At 44.3% G+C, this 26,360-nt stretch overlaps 1 protein-coding gene across 1 annotated transcript in view; it reads left to right on the top strand.

Moving 5' to 3' along the window:
* Nucleotides 1-5,184: 5,184 nt before the first annotated feature.
* Nucleotides 5,185-26,360, top strand: part of LOC147448441 (NagB/RpiA/CoA transferase-like superfamily protein) — a 61,167-nt gene continuing 39,991 nt past the window's right edge. The window contains exon 1 of the mRNA XM_086521403.1: nt 5,185-5,465. Within this exon, the coding sequence (XP_086377529.1) occupies nt 5,394-5,465 (72 nt within the window). The 5' untranslated portion in view covers nt 5,185-5,393. The remainder of the gene's footprint in view (nt 5,466-26,360) is intronic.

The raw sequence follows: 26,360 nt of genomic DNA, 5'->3' as shown, positions 1-26,360 counted from the left end.
TTCTACTCGTTCATGCTCTCTCAAGGCTACAAATGTAGCAATATGGACCATTGCCTCTACACTAAGCGAGCTAACGATGGTAGTTTGCTGATTTTGGTCCTTTATGTGGATGATATGTTAATTGCCGGGAAATGTAGGGATGAGATTTCAGCCTTGAAGTCAGAGTTACATGCAAACTATGAAATGAAAGACATGGGTGAAGCAAGCCATATCCTTGGATGGCTCATTAAGTGAGACAGATGCAAGAAATTGGTCTATTTGTCTCAATTTGAGTACATTACTAAAGTGCTCAAGCGTTTCAATATGGAGAAGGGGAAGGCATTGAGTACTCCATTGCCTCTATATGTGAAACTTTCTAAAAATGATTGCCCTAAGTTTGAAGAGGAAAAGGCTGAAATGGCACAAGTGCCTTATTCATCTGTAGTTGGGAGTTTGATGTATGCTATGATTGCTACATGTCCTGATATTGCTTTTGCAGTGGGAGGAGTTGTTAGCATATATATGTCAAATTCAGGCAAGAAACATTGGGAGGCAGTGAAAGGGGTTATGTGATATTTGAATGGTACAAAAGACATGTGCATTTGCTTTGGAAGAAAGGAAGCATGTGTAATTGGTTACACGGATGCAGATTATGCATGAGACTTGGACAAGAGAAGGTCCACTTCAGGCTATGTTTTTGAATTCACTGGAGGTGCAGTTTCATGGCGATCTCGTTTGCAAGATTGTGTTACCTTGTCTAGTACAGAGGCTGAATATGTTGCATCTTCAGAAGCTTGCAAGGAAGCTATATGGCTTGGTCGGCTGGTGGGAGACTTGGGAATCAATGTTGAGATGCCTGTGTTACATTGTGATAGCCAAAGTGCTATACAATTGGCAAAGAATCCAGTGTTTCATGCAAAGACAAAGCATGGGGATGTGAAGTATCACTTCATTCATGAGGTGCTTGAGGACAAGCGATTGCAGCTTGCCAAGATTCACACCACTGAAAACCTTGCTGATCTTCTAACAAAGGGCTTACCTTCAGAGCGGTTTGCACATTGTCGGGCACTCATGGGCATTGGGTAGATAATCATGGTCATTGTCTACCTGTATTGTGTGTATATATATATATATATACATACACATTGTTACCCCAGCTTAAAGGCACATTGTCCTTTAAGTGGGAGGTTGTTAGGGTGGTAAAGCCCAATGTGCCGCGCCTAAGCCGGAGACTATCGGGAACTAACACTGACCATTCATTCTACATAAAAGAATAAGGACTCATAACCCTAACACTATTGTGTTTGGAGTCCACCCAAACCTGTGTCTCCTCTCTTCTCCATTGTTGCACACACACACACACACACACACACACACACACACACACACGCTCTTGCACACGCTCTTCAAATATTGTGAAGAAAACCTCGATTTTTTGAATTTCATCGATCCCATTCTGCTTAAGAACTATCTCACGATACCAAGGAGATGTAGCTGGTGATAGAAGAATTATGCATTACCAGTTGTCCCATGCCTTCCAATTCATATCTGCTTCATTGCTGGGCAAAATTTCTTTCTGAAAGATATGCCAAAACTACACCCAGATCTTGGGTTTTCTTGCTGGTGGAATAGTCATCCACCACTTGTATGCCTTGCCTTACAGAGCTAAACTGGTCTCTCTAGGACGTGCAATATCTTTTGTGGACCACATAGGGTGAATGTCCGTCCATTTATGAAATAAAATATTTACCGCGTCTTTATTACAGCCTCGATCTTCACCTTTGTAGATCAAGGGCTTCAAATATTTCATTCAAGAATTTTTTTGGGGTTATCGTACCCTGACAAAAAAGATTCAGATGGTAGTGGGCCCCCGACGGCGGCAGCTCCTTGAGTGACCGTGCCTAGAACTTACGACCACTGCTTGGCCAGGTGTCCCATAAACTGGTTTAACTACCTCCATGATTGTAGTTAAGTTTGTGTTAGTGGTGACCAAACTTGTTTCAATTTGTTTATTTCATCATGAGAGAGTGTTGAATTCGTGCTGATCAACTAAGCCGTGATCAATTTGCAAAACAAATTTCTTTGTTGCTCACACACTGACATAGCCACATCTAGCCTTGCCTGAGGGGAAACTTCAAACTCAAATGTATGGTTTGATTTCCCAAGGACATGCTGAGAAGCTTGAATGAACTCATGCTCTATGAAAAAATCAATAAAACTTGGCTTCGAAAAGGGATAGCAAATGCAATAGAATGTGGCTACTTGCCCCCCCAATGAAGCCCTTGGCTTGAGCGAGGAAAGGGTACCCAAACACAAGCCTTGCAAAATCTTTGATGAAAAATCATGAAATGGAGCTTAATTAAGCATTGATAGCGAAAGCATGTAGTGCAGGCCCATGCATGCAAGCCAAAATCATCATAAAGTTCTCAACCAAGAGGTGACAAAGTTTAGATCTGTCGCAAATGGAAACGATGCATAGGATAGGTGGGGAGGTGAGTAAGACTGCATCGAGAGACCAACATGCAAGATATTTAAGCAGGCTTGTGCCAGACGATGTAGGGCAAGCTACACGAGGATGGGATGGAATGGGGAGGGAGGGAAGGGTCAGTGGCATTACGAGTTTTTCTTTCTGGGGGGAGGGGAAGGGTGGAATATTCGACACTAATTAACAAAATTGAAAAATGGAGCAAGTTATTTAAATCCCTTTCATTTTTGTGCTCCATTTTTCTACCATTGAGTCCATAACACACATAATTAAGGTGTGCCAAGTTCCTTACTTCTCATTGTCCAAGTGTGATTGCAATCCTTTGCCTTGAGATTCTTTTACCAAAGTAAAAAGTGTGGAAGAGTTGGGGTGTCTTGATTCTAAGCAGTTGGATTGTTTGTCTCTCATGAAACAATAAACGCACTGCCATGCCATACGTGCAAGAGGGGGCCTAATTGCAAAGACACCTTTTTGGAAACATGAGGTAATTTTTTTTAGCATGTGGAAAAATCATGTGTGCAGGCTCTCATTGATGAGGTGAACATTGGTGAGTGGAGACATCTAATGATGTTGGGCATTTTTTTCCATGGGCTTAAAAATCCTTTTAGCCCCTTTTTGGAAATTGATTCGTGAAGCGACCATAGTATGGTGAATCACTTCAGCGATAGTCCTAGGCCTTGGAGAGTTGACATATTCGATCATATCTTCACGTAGTCCCGCACAAAATTGTTGCTTTTTCCCGATGAAGTCTTTCTTCTGGTAGATTGTAGCTTTGATATGTAAATCCCAAAACTTGTCCACATACTTGTGGATAGACTCATTGGGAGATAGCTTCAAACTTTGCCATTCGGTAAGTACTTTGTCTTTGGCATCGCTTCCAAGAAACTGCTTCATTATGGAAACTCGTAGAGTTTTTCATGTCTTTGGAGCTTTGCCATTACCCTGTAGACTAGCCCACCATTATCTAGCAGACTTTTGGAAATTCATAGCTACATGGCATAGCTTAGAGGAATCCGTGAAGCCCTCATCTCCAAAGGACGCATCAAATTGTTGGATGAAGGCCAAAACTTTGTATGTAGCACCAAAGGTGCCATCATAGGTGAGAAAAGAGATGATCTTTCCTCCCACCTTGAACTTCTTAAGCTTGTAGGACCTTTTCCAATTAGCATAGGATTTGTGATGTCCTCTCGTCTTGTACTCTCTAGGAGAAAAACCGTTGCTTTCATCGAAAGAGGAGGAAGATGATGAAGATGGAGAAGAGGGTGACCTCTTCCTCGCCTTTTTCTTCTTTTGATTTCTCTCTTCCTTCTCAGAATATCGAGGAGAAGGATTAGATGACGATCTTTTCCTCTTAGGAGGAGTTGGGGATCGTCTTTTCACCGTCTTCGCAGAGCCACATCTTCAAAAAAAACTTGGAGATTCAATTCTTTCTCTTTCATAGGATTCTTCCTCTTCTCTCACCAGAGAGAGTCTTCTTTTGGGAGTCTCTACAAGAGGCTTCTTAAGCTCTCTCTCTTCTTGGGGAGTTTGGATAATCCCATGGGTGTGAAGTTGTTGGCAACTTCGGCTTGTAAAGCGGGGTTGCCCATCGCTTGTTGCAACCTAGTAACAAGATAGTTCACAAACATGGGGGCATCATTAGTAGCATCTTCATGTGCAAAATCAAAGTCGTCAATATTCATTCTACTCTCTTTATTATTGTCAGCCATGCTAACTAAATTATGTCTATGCTACTTTGTGCTTTGGAATCATCCATAAAATTTGCGAGAAATTTGCTCAAAAATTCAATGAATATTTTCATTATACACCTCTAAAATGTGGTTGGAGCATTACAGAGTCCAAATGCCATGATTAAGGACATGAATGCTCCCCATTTAGTGTTATGCTCTTGGATAATGCAGTATGGAATGATTTTCTTACTTATTTATTTGAAGAAGTGTTAGTAGAGCATGTGCTTGAAGAGCAAGATGATGGAATCAGAATGCAAGAGGTGTTGGTTGACCTTTCTGATCCAGTCGGTATGGAAGGGCTCGATGCTGTTGGGATTGAGGGTACTACAGGTATGGAGGCAAGCATGGAGCTAGTGATGCTAAAGAAGTTGATGGGGGAGGAGTTTCCAATGCAGTAGACGGGTTCTATGGTGGATGAAGGGAATCTCACGGTGTCGTTTTGTCCAAGCTTTCAAAAGAGGTACGTGCTTCATGGTTGAAGGAAACGTTTATGAGTGCGCGGGCATGCTCAAATGGGATCAATGGTGAAGGAGGAAAATGTGGGGCACGTCAATCATGGACCGTCAGATCTGACGTTGCCCGAATTAAATTTGCCCCAAATTTACTAATCATCCCACATTTACAATATGACATACCCAAATCCAAAATATTTCAACGTACGCATGAGGGCGTAGTGGTTAGTGCAAATGGCTCGTGGTGGGGAGGTCGGGGGTTCAAGACATGGGGTGCAGATTGACCCGAATTTACAAGCCTACCCAAATTTACTTTTCTCCCCAGATTTACCAAAGGCCCCAAATTCACAAATGTGCATTTGACGGCCCAAATCATCTCAACCATCGATCCCGTTTGAAGCTGCCCATGCGAGATAGTGTGGAGGGGGGTGGGGCGAGGAAGGAGAAAGGGGGCGGGGGGTTATGCTAGTTGAGAAGAATTTGATTCATGGAGCTTAAGGAGTCTGGACTCTAGACAAGGATAATTAAGCATGTGCACTTGCAATGATGAATGTATGGCAGACCTCGTGAAAAATTTCAGTTGTTTTTTGGAGCCCAAAACCTGTGCCTTCCACGCTTGAAGCACGGCCCCGACACATTTAAACCCCTCGGCCTCGACGTCCAAAAAATCTCTCTCTATCAACTTTTGCGGAATGGCTGCAAACTGATGCGCTACCACTCGCGCTTTCAGTACCTCGCTCAGCAGTCATGGCAGCGTTCGCAGAAAACGCTCTCCAAGCGATCCGATACACCCGGGGTCACCTCCAGCTTCTAGATCAGGCAAGCTGTTCTCGTGCTTAGCTTCAAGTAATGCCTGGAATTTTTCTGTTTCGTGGCAATTTAACGCAAGCATGCTGCGAGAAGTGACGAACCGTGCAATTCCTATGACCACATTAGCTGGGGGGTTTACAAATCTCTCCCCCCCCCCCCCCCCCCCCAAAAAAAAAACACACACACACACACTCTTTTTTGGTAAATTTTTTTTGATTAATTTACGAATGGAAAACCTCAAAGTGAGGAAAACCCATCAGAAAGATCAAATACAAAGGGCAGAATACTGAAGTGTTGCATAAAGTGAAGGCTCTAAAAGCAAACATTGAAGACTTCTAGGATATCCAAGGGTATGTCCCCAACATCAAGGGAAAAATGTAAGGATTGCCTAGGTGAAATCTTGAACGAAGGAAAGGGATCCGCATCATTCTGATGGAACATTCGAAAATGGCATTGATGCCACAGAGACCATAGAGACCAAAATCTGACTCATGTGAAGAAGATTTCGCAAATCGTTGAAGGGAAGATGGGAGAATGCCAAAAGCCCAGAATTGTTTGTGGAAAACTGCCGAGTGTCACGTGCGCACTTCACTTGCACTATGTGGACATGCTTCTGCTACAGTCTAGTATGAGTCTTAGCTTAGGACCTAGCCTAGCACCGTTGTGAGCCTCTAGCAGGACGTGCATGTCTAGGCCGGTCATAGTTGCATACCCTCTCTTGCACAGTACAGTAAGTTAGCATATACGCATTTGCCATATGAATCACCTCTTAGCATTTTATTTATTAATAAGTGACTTTTTGCATTCCAAATCGTGGGCTGGCCTTTTGGCTGCTCGACCTAGCAATTTGCACCTTTCTATGCAGCCGAGAGGGGACGCTTGGAAGGTAAGAGGAGGAGAAGTACCGGCAGTCCTCTCAGCCTCACTAGCGTTTTTCAGCCAGATCGCCAACGTCTTCTTCAGAGTTCCCTCAACATTTTCAACCCAAAACAGCCAGCGATTCAGCCTATGATTGCCATCAGATTTCAGCCCCTAGCCTCGTTATGGTTGCAAATTCTAGCTATCGACATTGCTAGCGTTTTCAACATTTAGCCATAGCCTTGTCGTCGTCGTCGTCGACATAGTACTCCAGCATCTAGTATCCCTTGTATCTTGGCTTGGCTCCTGCCTAGCTTAGCATAGGGATCTTCAGTACCCGCAGTACCCTTTAGTACCCGCAGTAACCCAGTACCTTCAGTAACCGCAGTACCCCAATACCCGCGGCACCCTTCAGTATCTCAGTAATTGTCACGTGACACATCCAACCCTATGTGTCCGTGGACAAGCTACAACATGACAAGGGTTCGGTCAGTCCAGTCAGTCTAGCTTAGGAAGTGTTCTGGCACTTTTGTGAGTCTGTTCACAGACCGTGCATGCCCAGGCACTTAGAGTAGATGCATATCCTCTGGTTGCACACAGCATGATCATCAGCATTACTATCAGAATCCAACAAAATCCATCAGGGAAATTTTTCAGTGCATCAAACCTATTTTCCCTATTTTTGTCATTTTTTACTTATTATTTTAAGTGACTTTTGTTGGGAATTGAGTAGGGCAAATTGGGTAAGATAATATATAAGCAAACCTAGACTAGCACTATTTGGCAGAAGAGCAAGGAGAACACAGGCCAAGGGCAGCAGGTTCCCCCTCTCTCTCTCAAGCAAGACTCCCCCCTTGGTGGCGATTTCCCCTAGCAAGACCAGCGCTCTACACAGAAATCCCCCTGGCGTTTCCTGCAAGAAAAGCCAGCAGATTCAGCCCTGTCCTTTGGCGTTTTTGCATCAGCAGAATTCAGCAGCATAGCGTTTTCAGATCCAGCAAATTAGTGCGTCAAAGAGCAGCATGGACCAGCGTTTTTGACAAGCATGGACCAACGTTTTTGACAAGCCTAGACCAGCGTTTTTGGTAAGCATTGCATGCAGCGTTTTTGCATCAGTCATATCTCCCTTCAGTAGCGTTTTGCACAGAGATTACAGCCCATGAACCCGGCGTTTCCCACTCAGCCATACCAGCGTTTGCATCAGAAAATTCAGCACACTTTTGCAAGCAAAACAGTAGCAGATCAGTCCGACGACCTCGACCTCTAGCAAATTCCCCAAGCACTCAGTTTTCAGCCTTAGCATCGTCCTCGTCGTCCACACCATCGACATCGACATAGCCATTAGATTTGCATTCAGCCATTGTACCAGATTGTTCAATCAATAGCATAGACCACTCTCGCCGTCGAGAGTGGGGCCCTTGGAGGAGGGTTTTACAACATCTATGGTGTCGTTTTCTCTTCTCTATCTCTTAGTCTCATGCACCTTCACGCATAGTGTTCATTCACTTTGTTTGTGTCCATTGCACTCTCTCATTAAGAATGGAAGGCTCTCCCTTCCATAAGTAAAAGAAACCTTGAGCACAATTCGGAGGACTTATCTTGAGCAAAGTTCAACATTCATTCCGTTGCACCTTACATTGGTATCAGAGCTTTGACAGTGTTCTGTATCACTCAAGGAAAGAACCACAAGAACCACAAGAATTTTTTGGCTTGTTAAGGTCGCACGAACCCAAGTTCTCTTGGGCGTGTCGAGTGACAGGAAACCCAAGAAAGAAGGGCTTGTCCAGCCTCCCCTTGTGTCTCTTTTCACTCATTGAGAGCGGACCGTGCACTTAGCGGCCGGCCAATCGACGTGAGGTGGGAAAAAGCAACCTTGGTGTGAGCACAAGGCCGCAAAGGGGTGTGCCCGTGGAAAAGAGCAGAACTCGGGTGAAGAGAAGATCCTTCTCTAACACAGATTGCAAGCGAAAGAAGAACCTCAAGAACCTCAAGAACTCAAGACCCCCAAGACCCCACGAACCCAAGTTCCTCGAGAACTTAAGAACCAAGATCACAGTGTATGGTCATCACCCGAAGCGGAATGGATACTTCGCATGGAGGTGGTGAGCATGGGAGTGGCGAAGAAGAGTTTTCCCCACCAGGAGGTTTTCCCGACCCTCTCCCTTCCCATCTACGCCACGGATTGTACCAAATCCTATGGAGGCTTTGGTCAAGACAATGTTGGACATGATGGCACAACAAGAAGCGAATCATTTGGCAGTTGAGGAAAGACAGGCAGAGCGTGCGGCACAGAGTGGACGGCACATGTAAGAGTTGGTCCGACATGTTCTCACCTCGAAGTCCGAGCTAGCCAAAGATGTTGGTAGTTCATCAAGTGGCGGAAGCCGAGATTCGGACTCCAGCAACCCAGCAACAGAGAAGATCCAGTTCAATAAGTATGATGGTAAGATGGATGCTACGGTTATTCATTCTTGGTTGTATCAATTTAATGCTTATTTTGCGACTACTAAGAAGACAGGAAATAGCAAAGTTTTGACGGCAGCTATGTACCTTGCCGGGGATGCTATCAATTGATACCACGCATGGCAAGAGGCACAATTAGCCGCGCACCTAGAGGAAGCCGACGAATTCACGCCCCTTTTCTTCAATTGGGCCGATTTCCAAGACAAGCTCAAGGTGCGGTTTATGCCACCTTAGTACCTAGTACGATTGAAGGACGATTGGCGCGGTCTCAAGAAAAATGGTATGCCAGTTGTGTCTTTCTCTAATCGTGTTTTGCAGCTTGACACTCAATTACGCAAATCGGATGCGGAGCGCAAGGAGGCATTCCTTTATGGATTGGACGAGTATATCAAGTACGATGTCGAGGTGCTCGATCCAATCCATCTCAACAAGGCGGTTACGATTGCTCTCGCACAGGAGATGAAGCACAACAAGGGAAAGCCGAAGGAAAACAAGACTTCCACAAGTACCTCTCCGACTTCTCAGAACCCCTGAACGGTAATAACGGTAAGAATGCTAAGAACGGTAACTCTTCTAACCAATCTTCCAATATTCTCTCAGAAAAGAACTCTCAAAGTAAACCTAAAGGTAAAGCTAACACAATTGCTGTCACGTGACACATCCAATCCTATGTGTCCGTGGACAAGCTACAGCACGACAAGGGTTCTGTCAGTCCAGTTAGTCTAGATTAGCAAGTGTTCTGGCACTTTTGTGAGTCTGTTCGCAAACCGTGCATGACCAGTCACTTAGTGTAGATGCATATCCTCTGGTTGCACACAACATGATCATAAGCTTCCCATTAGAATCCATCAGAATACTTCAGGGGAATTTTCCAGTGCATTTAACCTATTTTGAATTTTCCCTATTTTTGACATTTTTCACTTATTAATTTAAGTGACTTTTGTTGGGAACTGAGTAGGGCAATTTGGGTAAGATAATATATAAGCGAACCTAGGCTAGCACTATTTGGCAGAAGAGCAAGGAGAACACAGGCCACAGGCAGCTGGTTCCCCCTCTCTCTCTCTCAGCACGACTTTCCTCCTTGGTGGCATTTTTCCTCCAAGCAAGATCCTCAGCACCCTAGCGTTTTTCATCAGTAAGCTCATTGCCATAGACTCCCCATTTGCTGGCGTTTTTCAGCCCAAGCCTCATCGCCACAGATCCCAGCACCCTAGCATTTTCAACAGTTAACCATCATCGCCATAGATCCGGCATGCTAGCATTTTTCAGCCTGCATAGCCCTAAATCAGCGTTTTGTACAGCCATTTTCAGCCTAAAACCAGCGTTTTGGAAGAGCCTAAAACCTACGTTTTTGGGACAGCAGATTTCAGCCTTCTGGCGTTTTTGGACAGCAGAGAAAGTACATCAGTTTTCAGCCATAGAGTTGGTCTCGTCATCCCCGTCGTCGACATCAACATAGCCCTAGACTTGCATCAGTTCTCGTTCATCCACTTGTAGCAGTTTGTGCAATCAATAGTAGACCACTCTCGCCAATGAGAGTGGGGCCTTTGGAGGAGGGTTTACAACGTCTCTGGTGTCGTATTCTCTTCTCTCTCTATCTCTCAGTCTCATACACTTTCACGCACAGTGTCCATTCACTTTGTTTGTGTCCATTGCACTCTCTCATTAAGAACGGAAGGCTCTCCCTACCATAAGAATAAAAGGAACCTTGAGCACAGATCGGAGCACTCATCTTGAGCAAAGTTCAAACATTCACTTCCGCTGCATCTTACATTGGTATCAGAGCTTTGGCAGTGTTCTGTATCACTCAAGGAAAGAACCACAAGAACCACATAATTTTGTTCGCTTGTTGCGGTCGCACGAACCCAAGTTCGCTTGGGCTTGTCGATTCCTAATCGTGTTTTTGAAGAGTGATAGGAATCCCAGGAAAGAAGGGCTTGTCTAGCCTCCCCTTGTGCCTCTTTTCACTCATTGAGAGCGGACCGTGCACTTAGCGGCCGGCCAATCGACGTGAGATGGGAAAAAGCAACCTTTGTGTGAGCGCAAGGCCGCCAAGGGGTACGCCCGCGGAAAAGAGAAGAACTAGGGTGAAGAGAAGATCCTTCTCTAACACAGATTGCAAGCAAAAGAAGAACCTCAAGACCCTCAAGAACCCAAGAACCCAAGACCCACAAGAACCCAAGTTCCTCGTGAACTTAAGAACCCACAACTTTAGTGCATGGTCATCACCCGAAGCGGAATGGAGATCGGGCATGAGAGTGATGGGCAAGAAAGTAGTGAAGAAGAGTCTCAGCAACAGGGAGGTTTTCTTGACCCTCCCCGTTCGCCATCTACGCCAGGAATTGCACCAAACCCCATGGAAGCTTTGGTTAAGTCAATGATGGACATGATGGCAAAGCAAGAGGCAACTCGCATTGCCGTGGAGCGTGACCGCCAAGACAAACAGGATCGCGATCGCTTGGCAGCCGATGAACGGAAAGAAAAAAAAGCGGCAAGAAAGACCGACTTGGAGCAAGCTCGCTTGGCGGCTGAAGAAAGAAAGGCTACTATTGAGCGGGATCTTGTGCAAGCGCGCTTGGCGGCTGACGCAAGAAGGGAAGCAGCCGAAGAAAGAAAGGCTACTTTGGAGTTAGAGTTGAGACCCAAAGAGAACAACGCATGAATGACTTGGTACTACATGTCCTCACCTCGAAACCCGAACCGGCCAAAGAAGTCGGTGTTTCATCAAGTGGCGCAAGCCGAGATTCAGACTCCAACAACCCCGTCACTGAGAAGTTGACGTTCAGTAAGTATGATGGTAAGATGGACGCTAGTGTTATTCATTCTTGGTTGCATCAATTTAATGCTTATTTTGTGACAACTAAGAAGACAGGAAATAGCAAGGTTTTGACGGCAGCTATGTACCTTGCCGGTGATGCCATCAATTGGTACCACGCATGGCAAGAGACACAGCTAGCCGCGCACCTAGAGGAAGCCGACGGAGACGTGCCCCTTTCCTTCAATTGGGCCGACTTCCAAGACAAGCTCAAGGTGCGGTTTATGCCTCCTCAGTACCTAGCACGATTCAAAGAAGATTGGCGCAATCTCAAGCAACATGGTATGCCAGTCATGTCTTTTTCTAACCGTGTTTTGCAGCTCGGCACTTAATTACGCAAATCGGATGATGAGCGCAAAGAGGCTTTCCTTTTTGGGTTAGACGAATATATCAAATTTGATATAGAAGTCTTCGATCCAATCGATCTCAACAAGGCGGTAGCGATTGCTCTCACACAGGAGATGAAGCACAACCAGGGAAAGCCTAAGGAGAACAAGACTTCCACAAGTACCTCTCAGACTTCTCAAAACCCTCAGAACGGTAAGAATAGTAAGAACGGTGACTCTTCTAATCAATCTTCCAATAGTCTCTCAGAAAAGAACTCTCAAAATGAACCTAAGGGTAAGGCTAACACAATTGCTAAACCGAAGCTTACTCGAGATGAAAAGGTAGCACAAGGAATTTTAGGAGGATACATCACGTCGGAAGAGCAAAGCACTTATTCTAAGGAAGGTCATTGTTTTCATTGTCACATTAAGGGTCACATAAAAAGAACATGTCCTAAGCTTGACTCTAATGAATCTAAAGAATCCACAGAGCCCACTTCCTCTGTCAATGCAATCAATGACAACACGAGTGTGTCCCAAGTTTCTCCTGACCCTCCCATTGATGAGTCTCTCATTAAATGTTATGGTCATATGACGAGGCAACGTTTTGTCATATTGTTTGACCCAGGCAGTATGCATGATGTGATCAATTCCTCTCTTGTTGAGAGAACCCGCCTAGAGGTTAGTCAGAAATCTCCTCTCGAGGTCTTTGGCTTTGCTCCCGGTATGGACTCTCTCATCACGAAAGAGTTTCTTGGTGTGTTGTATACAGTTCAACAAGCTGCTTTCCGTAGAAAATTTTTTTGTCTCTCCTCTCTCAGGATGTGATATGATTTTGGGCGCTCGATGGTTTCGTGAGCATAACCCTCTCATTGATTGGGCGGAAAATATGTTCACTTTCAATGCCAAAAGTGACTCTCCCATTGTCATTCGTGGAGAGCAAGTTGTTCATTCTCCATCCTCTCATTGCTAATGAGCTGGCGAAGATTGAACGGATTCAGGAGAAGGAGACTCTCTGTCTCTTCTTCTCCAAAGCATGACACACAGGATTTGCATGATGATAAGCATGATGATTTGAATGATAATGATGAGCATGATGATTTGGATGACAATGACAAGTATGATGATTTGCATGATGATCAAGATGTGATTTCTCACAAGCATGATGATTTGCATGAAGATGATGTGAGTGTTTACAAGGATGATGTGTTAGTTGATACTTTTTGTAGTGTAGCTAACCTCATTGCAGAGACAATCAATCACGAAGCACCGATCTTGGGCAGATTCGACCAATTAGGAAGAACTGATCTTGGCTCTCAAGCCTAGGTCCAAAGAACCCTTACAGGAAGTACTATGTGTTCGTATGATTTGTAAGCACGCATTGTACGTGTGTTTCATTCGTGATCGTTTCCTGTATTTTCGTCAGTGTTTTTATGTGATCCCTTTTCCTAGGCATGACATATTGTACGTTGAGCATGTTTCACTCATGAATATGCACGGATGTATGCGGATGATTCATGAAAAGATGAAATGTTTGCATTCAAGGAATTTACATTCCATGTCTCTTTCTTGGCATGACACAGTTTCCGAAAGAGCACAAGAAGGATTGAGCATCAAGCATCGGCATTTCCATTGTGTTTTGCCACAGTTGATTGATTTAGATCAGAAAGTCGAGATTCGAACCCATTGTTTGCGTGTGTTTGATGAACGGTTTGGCACTCCATCACTTTGTTCATTTGCATCGCATGCACAGTTTGTTCGAAGGAATAGTAGTTTTCCAGTCACTTTACATGGAATGGGTATGTTCATGTTTTTGTGTTGGAAATGGTTTTATGAATTTTCAGCCATGGAGATTCTTGAAGAAGAAAGAAGCATGACTCTAGAGAAGTTGAAGCATTGAAGGAGCCACGGAAGACTTTGTGTCGCTTCCGGCGCGGCCGGCCCAAAGAAGCAAGTGTTGCAAACCTTTATGAAGTTCAAGTATCGCACGACCCACACATCAGAGTGGGCCAGCGAAGAGTCCTTTCTAGGATTCCGGATGCTATTGGCGATCTCCCTCAACGCCATACAGTTCGGTACCAGTACCTCACTTTGAAAAGGAGGGGATGTTACGTGACACATCCAACCCTGTGTCTGTGGACAAGCTACATCACACAAGGGTTTCGTCAGTCCAGTTAGTCTATATTAGCAAGTGTTCTGGCACTTTTGTGAGTCTGTTCGCAGACCGTGCATGACCAGTCACTTAGTGTAGATGCATATCCTCTGGTTGCACACAGCATGATCATAAGTATTCCCATCAGAATCCTTCAAGGGAATTTTCCAGTGCATTTAACCTATTTTGAATCTTCCCTGTTTTTGACATTTTTCACTTATTAATTTAAGTGACTTTTGTTGGGAACTGAGTAGGGCAATAATATATAAGCAAACCTAGGCTAGCACTATTTGGTAGAAGAGCAAGGAGAACACAGGCCACAGGCAGCAGGTTCCCCCTCTCTCTTTCAGCAAGACTTTCCCCCTTGGTGGCGTTTTTCCTTCAAGCAAGATCCTCAGCACCCTAGCGTTTTTCTTTAGTAACCTCATCACCATAGACTCCCCATCTGTTGGCGTTTTTCAGCCTAGCGTTTTCAGCAGTCAACCATTATCGCCACAGATCCAGCATGCTAGCGTTTTTCAGCCTGCATACTCAGCCCTAAATCAGCGTTTTGTACAGCCATTTTCAGCCTAAAACCAACGTTTTGGAAGAGCCTAAAACCTGCGTTTTTGGGACAACAGATTTCAATCGTCTGACGTTTTTGGACAGCAGAGAAAGTGCATTAGTTTTCAGCCATAGAGTCGGTCTCGTCTCATCCCCGTCGTCAACATCGACATAGCCCTAGACTTGCATCAGTTCTCGTTCATCCACTTGTAGTAGTTTGTGCAATCAATAGTAGACCACTCTCACCAACGAGAGTGGGGCCTTCGGAGGAGGGTTTTACGTCTCTGGTGTCGTATTCTCTTCTCTCTCTATCTCTCAATCTCATACACTTTCACGCATAGTGTCCATTCACTTTGTTTGTGTCCATTGCACTCTCTCATTAAGAACGGAAGGCTCTCCCTTCCATAAGAATAAAAGGAACCTTGAGCACAGATCGGAGCACTCATCTTGAGCAAAGTTAAAACATTCACTTCCGCTACACCTTACAATTGCTAAACCTAAGCTCACTCCAGATGAAAAGGTAGCACAAGGAATTTTAGGAGGATACATCACACCGGAAGAGCAAAGCACTTATTCTAAGGAAGGTCGTTGTTTTCATTGTCACATTAAGGGTCACATAAAAAGAACATGTCCTAAGCTTGAACCGAATGAATCTAAAGAATCCACTTCCTCTGTCAATGCAATAAATGACAACACGAGTGTGTCCCAAGTTTCTCATGACCCTCCCATTGATGAGTCTCTCATTAAATGTTATGGTCATATGACGGGGCAGCGTTTTGTCATATTATTTGACCTAGGCAGTATGCATGATGTGATTAGTCCCTCTCTTGTTGAGAGAGACAGCCTAGAGGTTAGTCAGAAATCTCCTCTTGAGGTCTCTAGCTTCGCTCCTAGTATGGACTCTCTCATCACGAAAGAGTGCCTTGATGTGTTGTTTACAGTTCAGCAAGCTGCTATCCGTAGAAAATTTTGGCTCTCCTCTCTCAGGATGTGATATGATTTTGGGCATTCGATGGTTTCGCGAGCATAACCCTCTCATTGATTGGGCAGAAAATACGTTCACTTTCAATGCAAAAAGTGACTCTCCCATTGTCATTCGTGGAGAGCAAGTTGTTCATCCTCCATCTCTTATTTCTAATGTGCAGGCAAAGATTGACAAGATTCAGGAGAAGGAGACTCTCTCAGTCTCTTCTTCTCCAAAGCATGACACACAGGAGTTGCATGATGATTTGAATGATAATGATGAGCATGATGATTTGGATGCCAATGACAAGTATGACGATTTGCATGATGACCATGATGTGATTTTTCACAAGCATGATGATTTGTATGATCAAGACGTGATTGTTCACAAGGATGATGGTTTAGTTGCTTTCTTTTCTAGCACAGCTAACCTCGTTGAAGATTCGATCAATCACGAAGAATTGATCTTGGCTTTCGAGTCGAGGTCCACAGAACCTCCACAAGAAGATTCGATAGATACCGAAGAACCAATCATGGCTCTCGAGCCTAGGTCCAAAGAACCCTTACAGGAAGTACTATGTGTTCGAATGATTAGTCAGCACGCATTGTTCAAGTGTTTCATTCGTGATCGTTTCCTGTATTTTAGTCAGGGTCTTTATGTGATCTCTTTTCCTAGGCATGACATCTTGTATATTGAGCACGTTTCACTCATGAATGAGCACGGATGTATGCGGATTATTCATGAAAAGCTGAAAAGTATGCATTCAAGGAAGTCACATTCCATGTCTTTTCCTTGGCACGACACAATTGTAGAAAGAGCACATGAAAGTATGAGCACCAAGCATGGGCATTTCCGTTGTCAATTGCCACAGTTGATTGCTTTAGATCAAAAGAGAAAGATTTGATCTCATTGTTTGCGTGTGTGTGGTGAACGGTGTGGAACTCCGTCTCTTTGTTCATTTACATTGCATGCACAGTCTTTGAGGAAGACAAGATTTTTTGTAGTCACTTTACATGGCATAGGTATGTTCATGTTTTTGTGTTGGAAGTGGTTTCAGGAATTTTCAGCCATGGAGATTCTTGAAGAAGAAAGAAGGATGACCCTAGACGAAGTTGAAGCATTGAAGGAGCCACAGAAGACTGTCGCTTTCGGCGCGGCCCAAAGAAGCAAGCGTTGCAGACCTTTATGAAGTTCAAGTACCGCATGACCCACACATTAGAGTGGGCCGATGAAGAGTTCCTTCCAGGATTTCGGATGCTATTGGCGATCTCCCTCGACGACCTCGACCTCTGGCAGATTCCCTAAGCACTCAGTTTTCAGCCTTAGCATCGTCCTCGTCTTCCACACCGTCGACATCGACATAGCTGGTGGAGGGTTTTACGTCTCTGGTGTCATATTCTGTTCTCTCTCTCTCAGTCTCATGCACCTTCACGCACTATGTCCATTCACTTTGTTTGTGTCCTTTGCACTCTCTCATTAAGAACGGAAGGCTCTCCCTTTTATAAGTAAAAGGAACCTTGAGCACAGTTCTGAGCACTCATCTTGAGCAAAGTTAAACATTCATTCTGTTGCACCTTACAGTAGTACCTAGCATCAATAGCTTGAGTACCCATTACCATTAGCATCTCAACATTTTAGTTATTGTATGAGCATTGCGCAAGAATAAAGAAAGTACTTGCTTTGGCAACAGAGTAAGGGGGTCCTTGAGGGTTTGGGACCTGACATTTGGTGTCGTCTCTCTCTCTCTCTCTCTCTCTCGTGTCTCCCTTTCATTCAATTCAGTTTAGTTCTTTCAAGTGAAGTAAAGCGTTCCTTGTGTTTGTGCGGAGTACTAGATCTGAGCAAAATCCTTAAACACTTCCGTTGCACATGATATTGGTATCAAAGCTTTGTGTGCGTGGCACCTGACATTGGTATCAAAGCTCTATGCGTGCTTCGGCTTCGCGAACTCAAGGGAAGAACCACCAAGAACCCAAGCAGAACCAAGAAGCCATAAGAGTCTCCACAACCCGAGGCATCTCTGATCTTGATATCTCATGACTCAAGCCAACAGTCCAAAGCCCTCTCTAAATAGACAGTGAAAGCGGCCTCGTATCTCATAGTATACCAGACAATGACAAATGTGATGTAACTTTGTCTCTGGCTCTATACGACACAACTGGCATATCTTGGCCTCTGTTGGTACTCTCCTAATCTGCCAGTCTCAATCTCTAGCTGATGCGATGATGTGCGCATCTGACCAATAGCACATATCCCATAGGATAAATCTATATAGGCCCGTCTGATCACATATCCATTCTCTGTTGGAGAAGATGCTTTCTATAGAAAGCCATCGTCATGCTCAATCAACTCTTGTATTGGCTGTATCCATGTGCTTCTGGTATCTAGGTGAATCAAACGTACCTAGCATGCTCATCCCTGCAACACGTACGTCCAAGCGACTAAGCTGCTCCAACTTTTAATCAACTTTTCTAATGATTGGGTAATCCATTTTCATTTTTGGAACTTGCATTGTGTTCCCCTCTCTTTGCTCTTTCATTTAAGTGTAAGCATCGTCAGTTTTGTTGAGGTTCGTGACTACGTGTTAGTGAGCCTAATCTTCAAATTTGAGTGCTTAGATCACTGTTTTTTGACGTTTTGTTAGATTTTCTTCATGTCCAAATGCTTCGCATAGTGTCTACAGTCTTCTCACTTTCACGTGCACTGGCCCTTGGTTGTGGGTTGGCCACCCGTACACCTACTGCGCAGGGATCTCAAACACATTTAGGGTTGTTTCAGCACATTGCCCACTTAGACCTGTTTTGGTCAATTCACATTCCTCCATTTATATTATTGGAGGGTCATTTATTAGGTAGGGTGATTTATTAGGCATTTGTCCGACCAGCCCCTATTCTCCTATATATAGGATCAAAGGCGTCCTCTTTTCCATTGTCTCATCATTGTACATGATTCACCATCTGGAGTATATTGGCTTGCCAGCCTTTCACCATCTCTCTCTCTCTCTCTCTCTCTCTCTCTCTCTCGCCATTCTCTTTCTCTCTCTCACCTTCCGCTACACACTGACAATTTTGACCATAGGAGAGTGTTCCTAGGACCTAGACCATAGAGCGACCTTTTTGGATAGTTCTGTTGCAGTTTTCAGGACCTTTTTCATGATGGATCGTGATTTTGGTACCTTGTTGGATTGCTACCAAGTCTGTTGGATTGTGACTAGACTTGGCAGGATAGTGCCCCTAGGTCTTTTAGACCTCATCCTAAAGTTTGGTTGCATTTTGAGTCCGTTCGAGTGCCGAAATGGCGTGACGACCTAGAGCGTGAGAAAGGACATAGATAGATTTCGTGATCATTGAGTGGTGGTTTGCTTGTTGAGTTGGTGTATTTGCTTGTTAGATTCACTTCTTGAGGACTGACAACCTCAAAGAGTCTGCGTGTCCCATCCAAGTCACTTTCCTGAATATTGACATTATGTTAGTACCAAAAGAGAGAGAGAGAGAGAGAGAGAGAGAGAGAGAGAGAGAGAGAGAGAGAGAGAAAGCTTTATTTACGTCTACTAAAGGCCAAAGTTGGCCTATGAGACCAAATCATATACCAAAGTGGTGATCTGGGTGTCGGTAAAAATGAGAGAAAAGAAAGAATAAACCGACTGTGCCTACTGTGAATGAGTATGAGAGTGGGTGGTAGCTCCGACTCCGCGGATAGTGGCTACCCTGTGTGTGTAGCATAGCAGTATAGGCACACGTGTGTAGCTCTGGCACAACAGAAAATGACTACACAGTATAATACAAGGCCACATGATGGTGGGCAATGTCCAGCTAAAAGCATACTATAGGGGGTGGGTGGAGAATGTCATACATAGGGGAGGGTGGTCGAAGAGCCTCCTGCAGCCTGGTGGTCCAATGCGTAGATGCATACCTCATCTCCAGGTGGTGCTGATGGAGTGCCCGTATCCTCAATACCTCGTCGTGATGTGGTCGCTGTCTCAGATAGCCAGGGACTCGTGGTCTTCGACGCGCTCTCTGGGTGTCGGCCTGCTGAAGCGTGAGCCCGCTCGTGTGAGTTGGAGGTCTTTGGCTATACACCTCTCGCTGGAAGAACTCTGTAATAGTCCGCTGTGTACTCGCACCTGCCTGCTGTCGTGGTTGTAGAATCTGCTCACGCATGCAAAAAGCAGTGGTCATGAAGCGGCCTAGCTGGATCTGGTCACTCCTCGCTATACACTGCGTGGGCTCTCTCTACAAGCGAGGCACTAATCACATCATGCATACTACCTGAATCAACAATATGACAAAACGTTGACCCTTCACATGACCATAACATTTAAAGAGAGACTCATAAATATGTGTGTTAGAAACATGTGAAGACTGAGATTGGTTCATTAAAGTGCTTGTGGTAGCTGTTGGTGCTTGGGGTTCTGTAGGTGGGGCTGTCTTAGCACAAGCCTTCTTAATGTGACACTTGACGTGACATTGATAACATCTACCTTCCTTAGCATAAATCACTTGTTCTTCAGCCGTTATGTATCCTCCTATAATTCCTTGTGCGGTTTTTTCATCCGGGGTTAGCTTAGGTTTTGCAGGTGCTTTAGCTTTACCCTTAGATTCATTTTGAGAGTTCTTTTCCAAAGGATTAAAGGAAGATTGGCTAGAAGAGTTACCATTCTTACCATTCTTACCGTTCTGTGGGTTCTGAGGAGTCTGAGAGGTACTGTGAGAAGACTTGTTTCCTTAGGCTTTCCCTTGTGCTTCATCTCCTGTGCGAGAGTAATTGCTACCGTCTTGTTGAGATCTACGGGATCAAAGGCTTCGACATCAAACCTGACATAGTCGTGCAATCCGAAAATAAAAGCCTCTTTGCGCTTCGCATCCGATTTGCGGAATTGGGTGCCAAGCTGCAAAACACGGTTAGAAAAAGACATGAACTCTCTGGGGTGGAATTCCGTCACTCCATGTCGCGTGTCGTCTCTCTCTCTCTCTCTCTCAGTTCAGTTGTTATTGACGTGCTAAAAGTCTATTCATTTCTATTGGCACGTGGTGCCCGTCTTGTGACAAAGACCGTACCCAGACTACGACCACAAGCATCACAATATACTTTGAATGACTTTTGCAAATCCGGCAAAGTCAATACTGGTCCAGTAGTCAATTTCTCTTTCAATGTATGAAAGGCAGTCACCTCTGTCAATCCTCACGAGAAAGAGATTCCTTTCTGTGTCAAAATGTGCAGAGGGGAAGCTACCTCTGCAAGCTTTCGAATGAACCACCGGTAGTAAGAACAGAAGCCTAAGAAGCTTCTAATTTCATGAACATTCTTCAAGTCTGTCCAATCGCGGATAGTGTTACTTTTGGCCAGATCCATCTGTACCCTTTCTGTTGAGACGATGTGCCCCAAGAAATGTATCTCAGGCAAGAAAAACTCGCTCTTTTTTCACATTTATAAGCAATTTATGCTTCCTTAGTGTCTAGAAAACCCACCAATCTATTGGTATTCTCTGAAAATGCAAAAAGTCGTCCTGAAAGCTGTCTTGTAGACGTCTCCAGGAGCAATACGGATCTGATGATACTCACTTCATATCCATTCGGTAAGTAGAATTCTAAAGTTTGTCGAGTATATCGTCAATCCTCGTAATGTGGAAATCTGTTTTGGTTCATTGGTTCTTTATCTTGGCGTCGGCTAATGTTGTAAGGTGGCCGGTTCGGTGGTGTACTACCACGAATCAATCATGTGATCTTCATGACGTAAAGGAGGTATGTCACGTGACACATCCAACCGTATGTGTCTGTGGACAAGCTACAACATGATCAGGGTTCAGTCAGTCCAGTCAGTCTAGATTAGAAGTGATCTGGCACTTTTGTGAGTCTATTCGTAGACTGTGCATGCCCAGTCACTTAATGTAGATGCATATCCTCTGCTTGCACATAGCATGATTATAAGCATTTCCATCAGAATCCATCAGAATCCTTCAGGGGAATTTTCCAGTGCATTTAGCCTATTTTACCTATTTTTGTCATTTTTTACTTATTATTTTTAAGTGACTTTTGTTGGAAAGTAGGTAGGGCAAATTGAGTAAGTTTGTATATAAGCAAACCAAACCTAGCACTAAATGGCAGAAGATGCAACAAGAGCCAAGCTTAGCAGGCAACTTCTCCAACAAGACCTTGGTGGACTTCCCTCCAAGCAAGACCCATCACTAGCGTTTTCTCCATCAAGAACCATCACCATAGATTTGCATCAACTTAGCGTTCTGCATCAGCATCATCCTTAGAAGCAAGCCCTGCCCTAGCGTTTTGCTTTAGCAGCCATCGCCAGCAAAGGCTCATCAAGCTAGCGTTTTTTGCAAAGCTACTCCCCTAGCGTTTTTGCATATCCCAGCGTTTGCAGATTTGCAGCCTTTATGACCTCAGCCTGCAACGTTTTTCAGCCATGAAGTGTCACAAGGCGGGCACCACGTGCCAATAGAAAAGAACAGACTGAACAGACTTTTAGCACTTCAATAAGAAGTGAACTGAGAGAGAGAGAGAGAGACGACACGCGACACGGAGTGGCGGAATTCCACCCCAGAGAGTATTGGCCCCAAACCTTGGCGCCCCTTTCGGTATTTCTTTATATTGCATCATCAAAGTACAAGCTGGTACTCCAGACTCTGCAGCTTCTCCAGGAAGCGTGCCAGAGAATGAGCCCTAGCCTCATATTTAAAGGCCCTTGGCCTAAAAAGCAGTTTACGTGAAAAGCTTTCAAAATCAAAAGCTTCTGATCCAAAAAGCAGTTAAAAAAGCTTTCAAACTCAAAAGCTTCTGGTCCAAAAAGCAATGCCAAAAGCTGCAAGCGTAAATCACGGAAATCCGTACAACCTGCCACTTCATCATGCCAGCGCAATTTTCGGAAATCAGCCACGCTGTTACAGTTTTAGGGTTAGGGTTTCCAGAATTAGGGTTTGCAGGTTTTAGGGTTAGGGTTTTCAGAATTAGGGTTTGCAGGTTTTCAGAATTAGGGTTTGCAGGTTTTCAGAATTAGGGTTTCAGAAGTTAGGGTTTCTGGAATTAGGGTTTCAGCAGTTACGGTTTCCAGAATTAGGGTTTCCAAAATTAGGGTTTCCAGAATTAGGGTTTCAACAATTAGGGTTTTTGGCAGAAATTAGGGTTAGGGTTTTTTGCACTCAGGCAACCACGTCGTCACTTTGTGACACTTCTTCTGTTGCTTGTTCTTCTTAGGGTTTAGGCCCCTCGGCCGGCATCTGTAAGTTGGCTCCATTCTTTAGGCTTTGACACGTCAGCAGTTTGTTACATGAAGGACCTGCAAGTTCAGCCCCTAAAAGAGTAGCAGATTCAAACCGGAAAGACCATCAGTTTTCAGCCCTAAACCTGCAGATTTTCAGCGAAAGAATCATCAGAAAACAGCCCCAAAATCAGTGTTTTTGGACTAGTCGCAGATTTCAGCCCATAGCGTTTTTAGACAGCAGATAAAGGATTGCAGATTTCAGCCTTTAGGTCGGTGTCGCCATCCCTGTCGTCATCGCCGACATAGCCTAGACTTGTATCAGTCTCATGCATACAGTTTGTGCAATCATAAGTAGACCGCTCTCGCCGACGAGAGTGGGGCCTTCAGAGGAGGGTTTTACAACGTCTCTGGTGTCGTATCTCTCTTCTCTCTCTCTCTATCTCTCAGTCTCATACACTTGCACGCACAGTGTCCATTCACTTTGTTTGTGATCATAGCATTCCCTTCCATAAGAACAAAAGGAACCTTGAGCACAGTTCGGAGCACTCATCTTGAGCAAAGTGCAAATATTCATTCCGCTGCACCTAACATTGGTATTAGAGCTTTGGCAGTGTTCTGTATCACTCAAGGAAAGAACCACAAGATTTTTTTTTTTTTTGCTTGTTGCGGTCGCACGAACCCAAGTTCGCTTGGGCTTGTCGATTCCTAATCGTGTTTTTGAAGAGTGACAGGAATCCCAAGAAAGAAGGGCTTATCCAGCCTCCCCTTGTGTCTCTTTTCACTCATAGAGAGCGGACTGTGCACTTAGCGGCTGGCCAATCGACGTGAGGTGGGAAAAAGCAACCTTGGTGTGAGCGCAAGGCCGCCAAGGGGTACGCCCACGGAAAGGAGTAGAACTCGGGTGAAGAGAAGATCCTTCTCAAACAGGGTTTGCAAGCGAAAGAAAACCTCAAGAACCTCAAAACCCTCAAGAACCCAAGACTTCAGTGGATGGTCCACCGAAGCGGAATGGATACTTCGCATACAGGTGGTGAGCATGAGAGAGGCGAAGAAGAATTTTTCCCACCAAGAGGTTTTTCCGACCCTCCCCCTTCCCCATCTACGACAAAGATTGCATCAACTCCTATGGAGGAGTTGAAGCAGTTGTCTATGGAAAGAAAGCTAGAACGCGAAGAAAGAGAAGCAGAAAGAAAGGCCTACGAAGAAGAAATGGCAGCCATAGATCGTGATTACGAAGAAGAAGTGGCAGCCAAAGAGCGTCAGTACGACTTGGAAGAAAAAGAAAGTCAAGCAAGATTTGATCGCGAGACCAAAGCAAGAATGCAACAGATGTTGCTGTTGGGTTAAAGGCCTAAATAACCCCTTTTTGTACATTTTTATACTTTGTCCAGGTTCATATTGAACCTTGACACATTTTTTAAAGGTTACTTATAATAAAAGACACATTTTTTAAAGGTTACTTATAATAAAAGTGGGAAACCCAAAACTCACTTATTGAGTTTTCCCCAAAAACGTGAGCTCTCTCTCTCTCTCTCTCTCTCTCCCTCTTCTTCTGCTAGCGCTTCCTGTCCTGCTGCTCTTCGTCTCCCCTCTCTGCACACACACTGCACTTCCTCGTGTGCTCTTTCACTTGCATACACCGTCGCACGCTCATCAACGGGTATCAGAGCCCGATTAGGGTTTGCTCCCAAACCTGCAAACGTTGAATTTCAGCCAAGAAGGTCAACTTTCACGCGAGATTTTGCAATTTCGTCGCCAAAGGACTCGTCCCCGGACACTAGAGAGCTCCCGGCAACCAAAATTGACGTAAGACAGGTTGAAATTAGGTCAAAAACAGGAAATTATAGGTTATGACAGCAAAATACAAGTTATGCAAATGATGTATTAAGTTGTGGGAATACTTTTCCTAAGTCCCCGCTACCCGAAAACCTTGAAATTGCCGAAAAGCAAGCCCTAAAACAGGTGTTTTAAGAAAATTTCAGATTTACGCAGGTTTTTGTAAGTGTTTTTATGGTGCGATTACATTGGGGAAAGTGCAAATAGATGCAATCCACGCACATTTGACAAATTTTGTCGATGTATGACCATCTGTGGCTCAATTTCATGCAATTTTGATGCTACAAATTAAGGCTTTTGCGCTCATATGCTTCTAAAGGCTGTGTATTAGCCTTATGTATGTCTTTTGAGGTTAAAAACAACTAAATTTGTTGTTTTCGAGCATAAATTCGCTCGCTAAAATTTCTTGCGCATAAATTTCAGAAATTGAATTTTGTGCCCAAATCGCCCTATTTTGCCCCAAATTGCTCCTGTGACCATTTGGAGCTGTAGTGCACATCTCTGTGAGGCTATACTCCGATTTTTGCGTATTTTGCCCAAAAATTCAGCGTATTATCCCTCTTATTTCGTGCAACTATGGCCTCATCTTCTTCGGATGTGAAGAACCTCTTCGAGATTACGAGGTTCGATGGTATGGGTTTTGATCTTTGGAAACACAGGATTCAAGGAATCCTATTTCTTAAGGATTGCGAAGGGGCACTTGAACAGGTGAAGCCACAGAATATGATGGATGAAGCATGGGTTAGCATGAATAGGAAGGCCATTACATACATTAAAATGGCCATGACCGATGAGACTGTCATTGATGTGAAAGGTCTCACGACTGCTTTTGATGTGTGGGAGAAGTTGAAGGGAATGTATGAAAATACAACGCCTGTCAACCAGGTGCACTTGATGCGAAAACTTGTTGGCATGCAACTAGATGAGTCCAAGAGCGCGGTAGAGCACTTATCATTATTCGCAGGTACTTTGTCGCAGTTACAGGATTCTGGCTTGCCCCCTTTTGATGATAAGCTGAAAGCTATCTTCTTGCTTATGACCTTACCTGAGTCATGGGAAACTTTGGTGGTTTCGTTGTCCAATAACCCCAATTTGACCTTTGATGGTGTTAGGGGTTCTATCTTGAATGAAGAAATCAGGAGGAAAGCAAGTGGAGAAGGAGGCAGCTCTGCCAACATGGTTAGAGGCAGGATAGAAAAGAAGAATGCTTATGCACAAAGGAGTAAGAGTAAGAGTAAAGAAAGGGGAAATGCAAGCAAAGGCAAGGGTGATGTGACTTGCTATCAATGTGGCAGGAAAGGTCACAAGAAACCCGATTGTAGGTACTATAAAGCTGAATTAGAAAAGAAAAAGAATGGCGGAGACAAAAAGAAAGAGAAGAAGGAAGTCAAGGCAGATGCACAGGATAGCTCAAAGGACAAAGAGAAGGCCAATGTGGCTTCTAGTGTCGTGATTGAGGAGCTGTCAGATGTAGAGGACATCTTGTGTGCCACTTTGTCAGATGATGATGCTTATGACTATGATGCCTCTCTTAATGTTCATTCACAGGACATGCAGATCACCAAAAGTGATCTTATTGATGCTTTGTTGACTTGTCAATGATGCATTGTCTCAAACTTGGATTGTTGATTCCGGTGCTTCATATCATGTGACTCCTATCAAGGAGTGTTTCTCTACTTTTGATGCGGGCAAGCGTGGCCATGTATACCTTGGAAACAATCATGCATGTTCCATT

The sequence above is a fragment of the Adiantum capillus-veneris genome, chromosome 10 (genome assembly GCF_014529385.1).
Source record: "Adiantum capillus-veneris isolate H3 chromosome 10, ASM1452938v2, whole genome shotgun sequence".
Classification (NCBI taxonomy): domain Eukaryota; kingdom Viridiplantae; phylum Streptophyta; class Polypodiopsida; order Polypodiales; family Pteridaceae; genus Adiantum; species Adiantum capillus-veneris.
The sequence above is the reverse complement of the archived record's forward strand: the minus strand, read 5'-3'. Positions and strand labels throughout refer to the sequence as shown.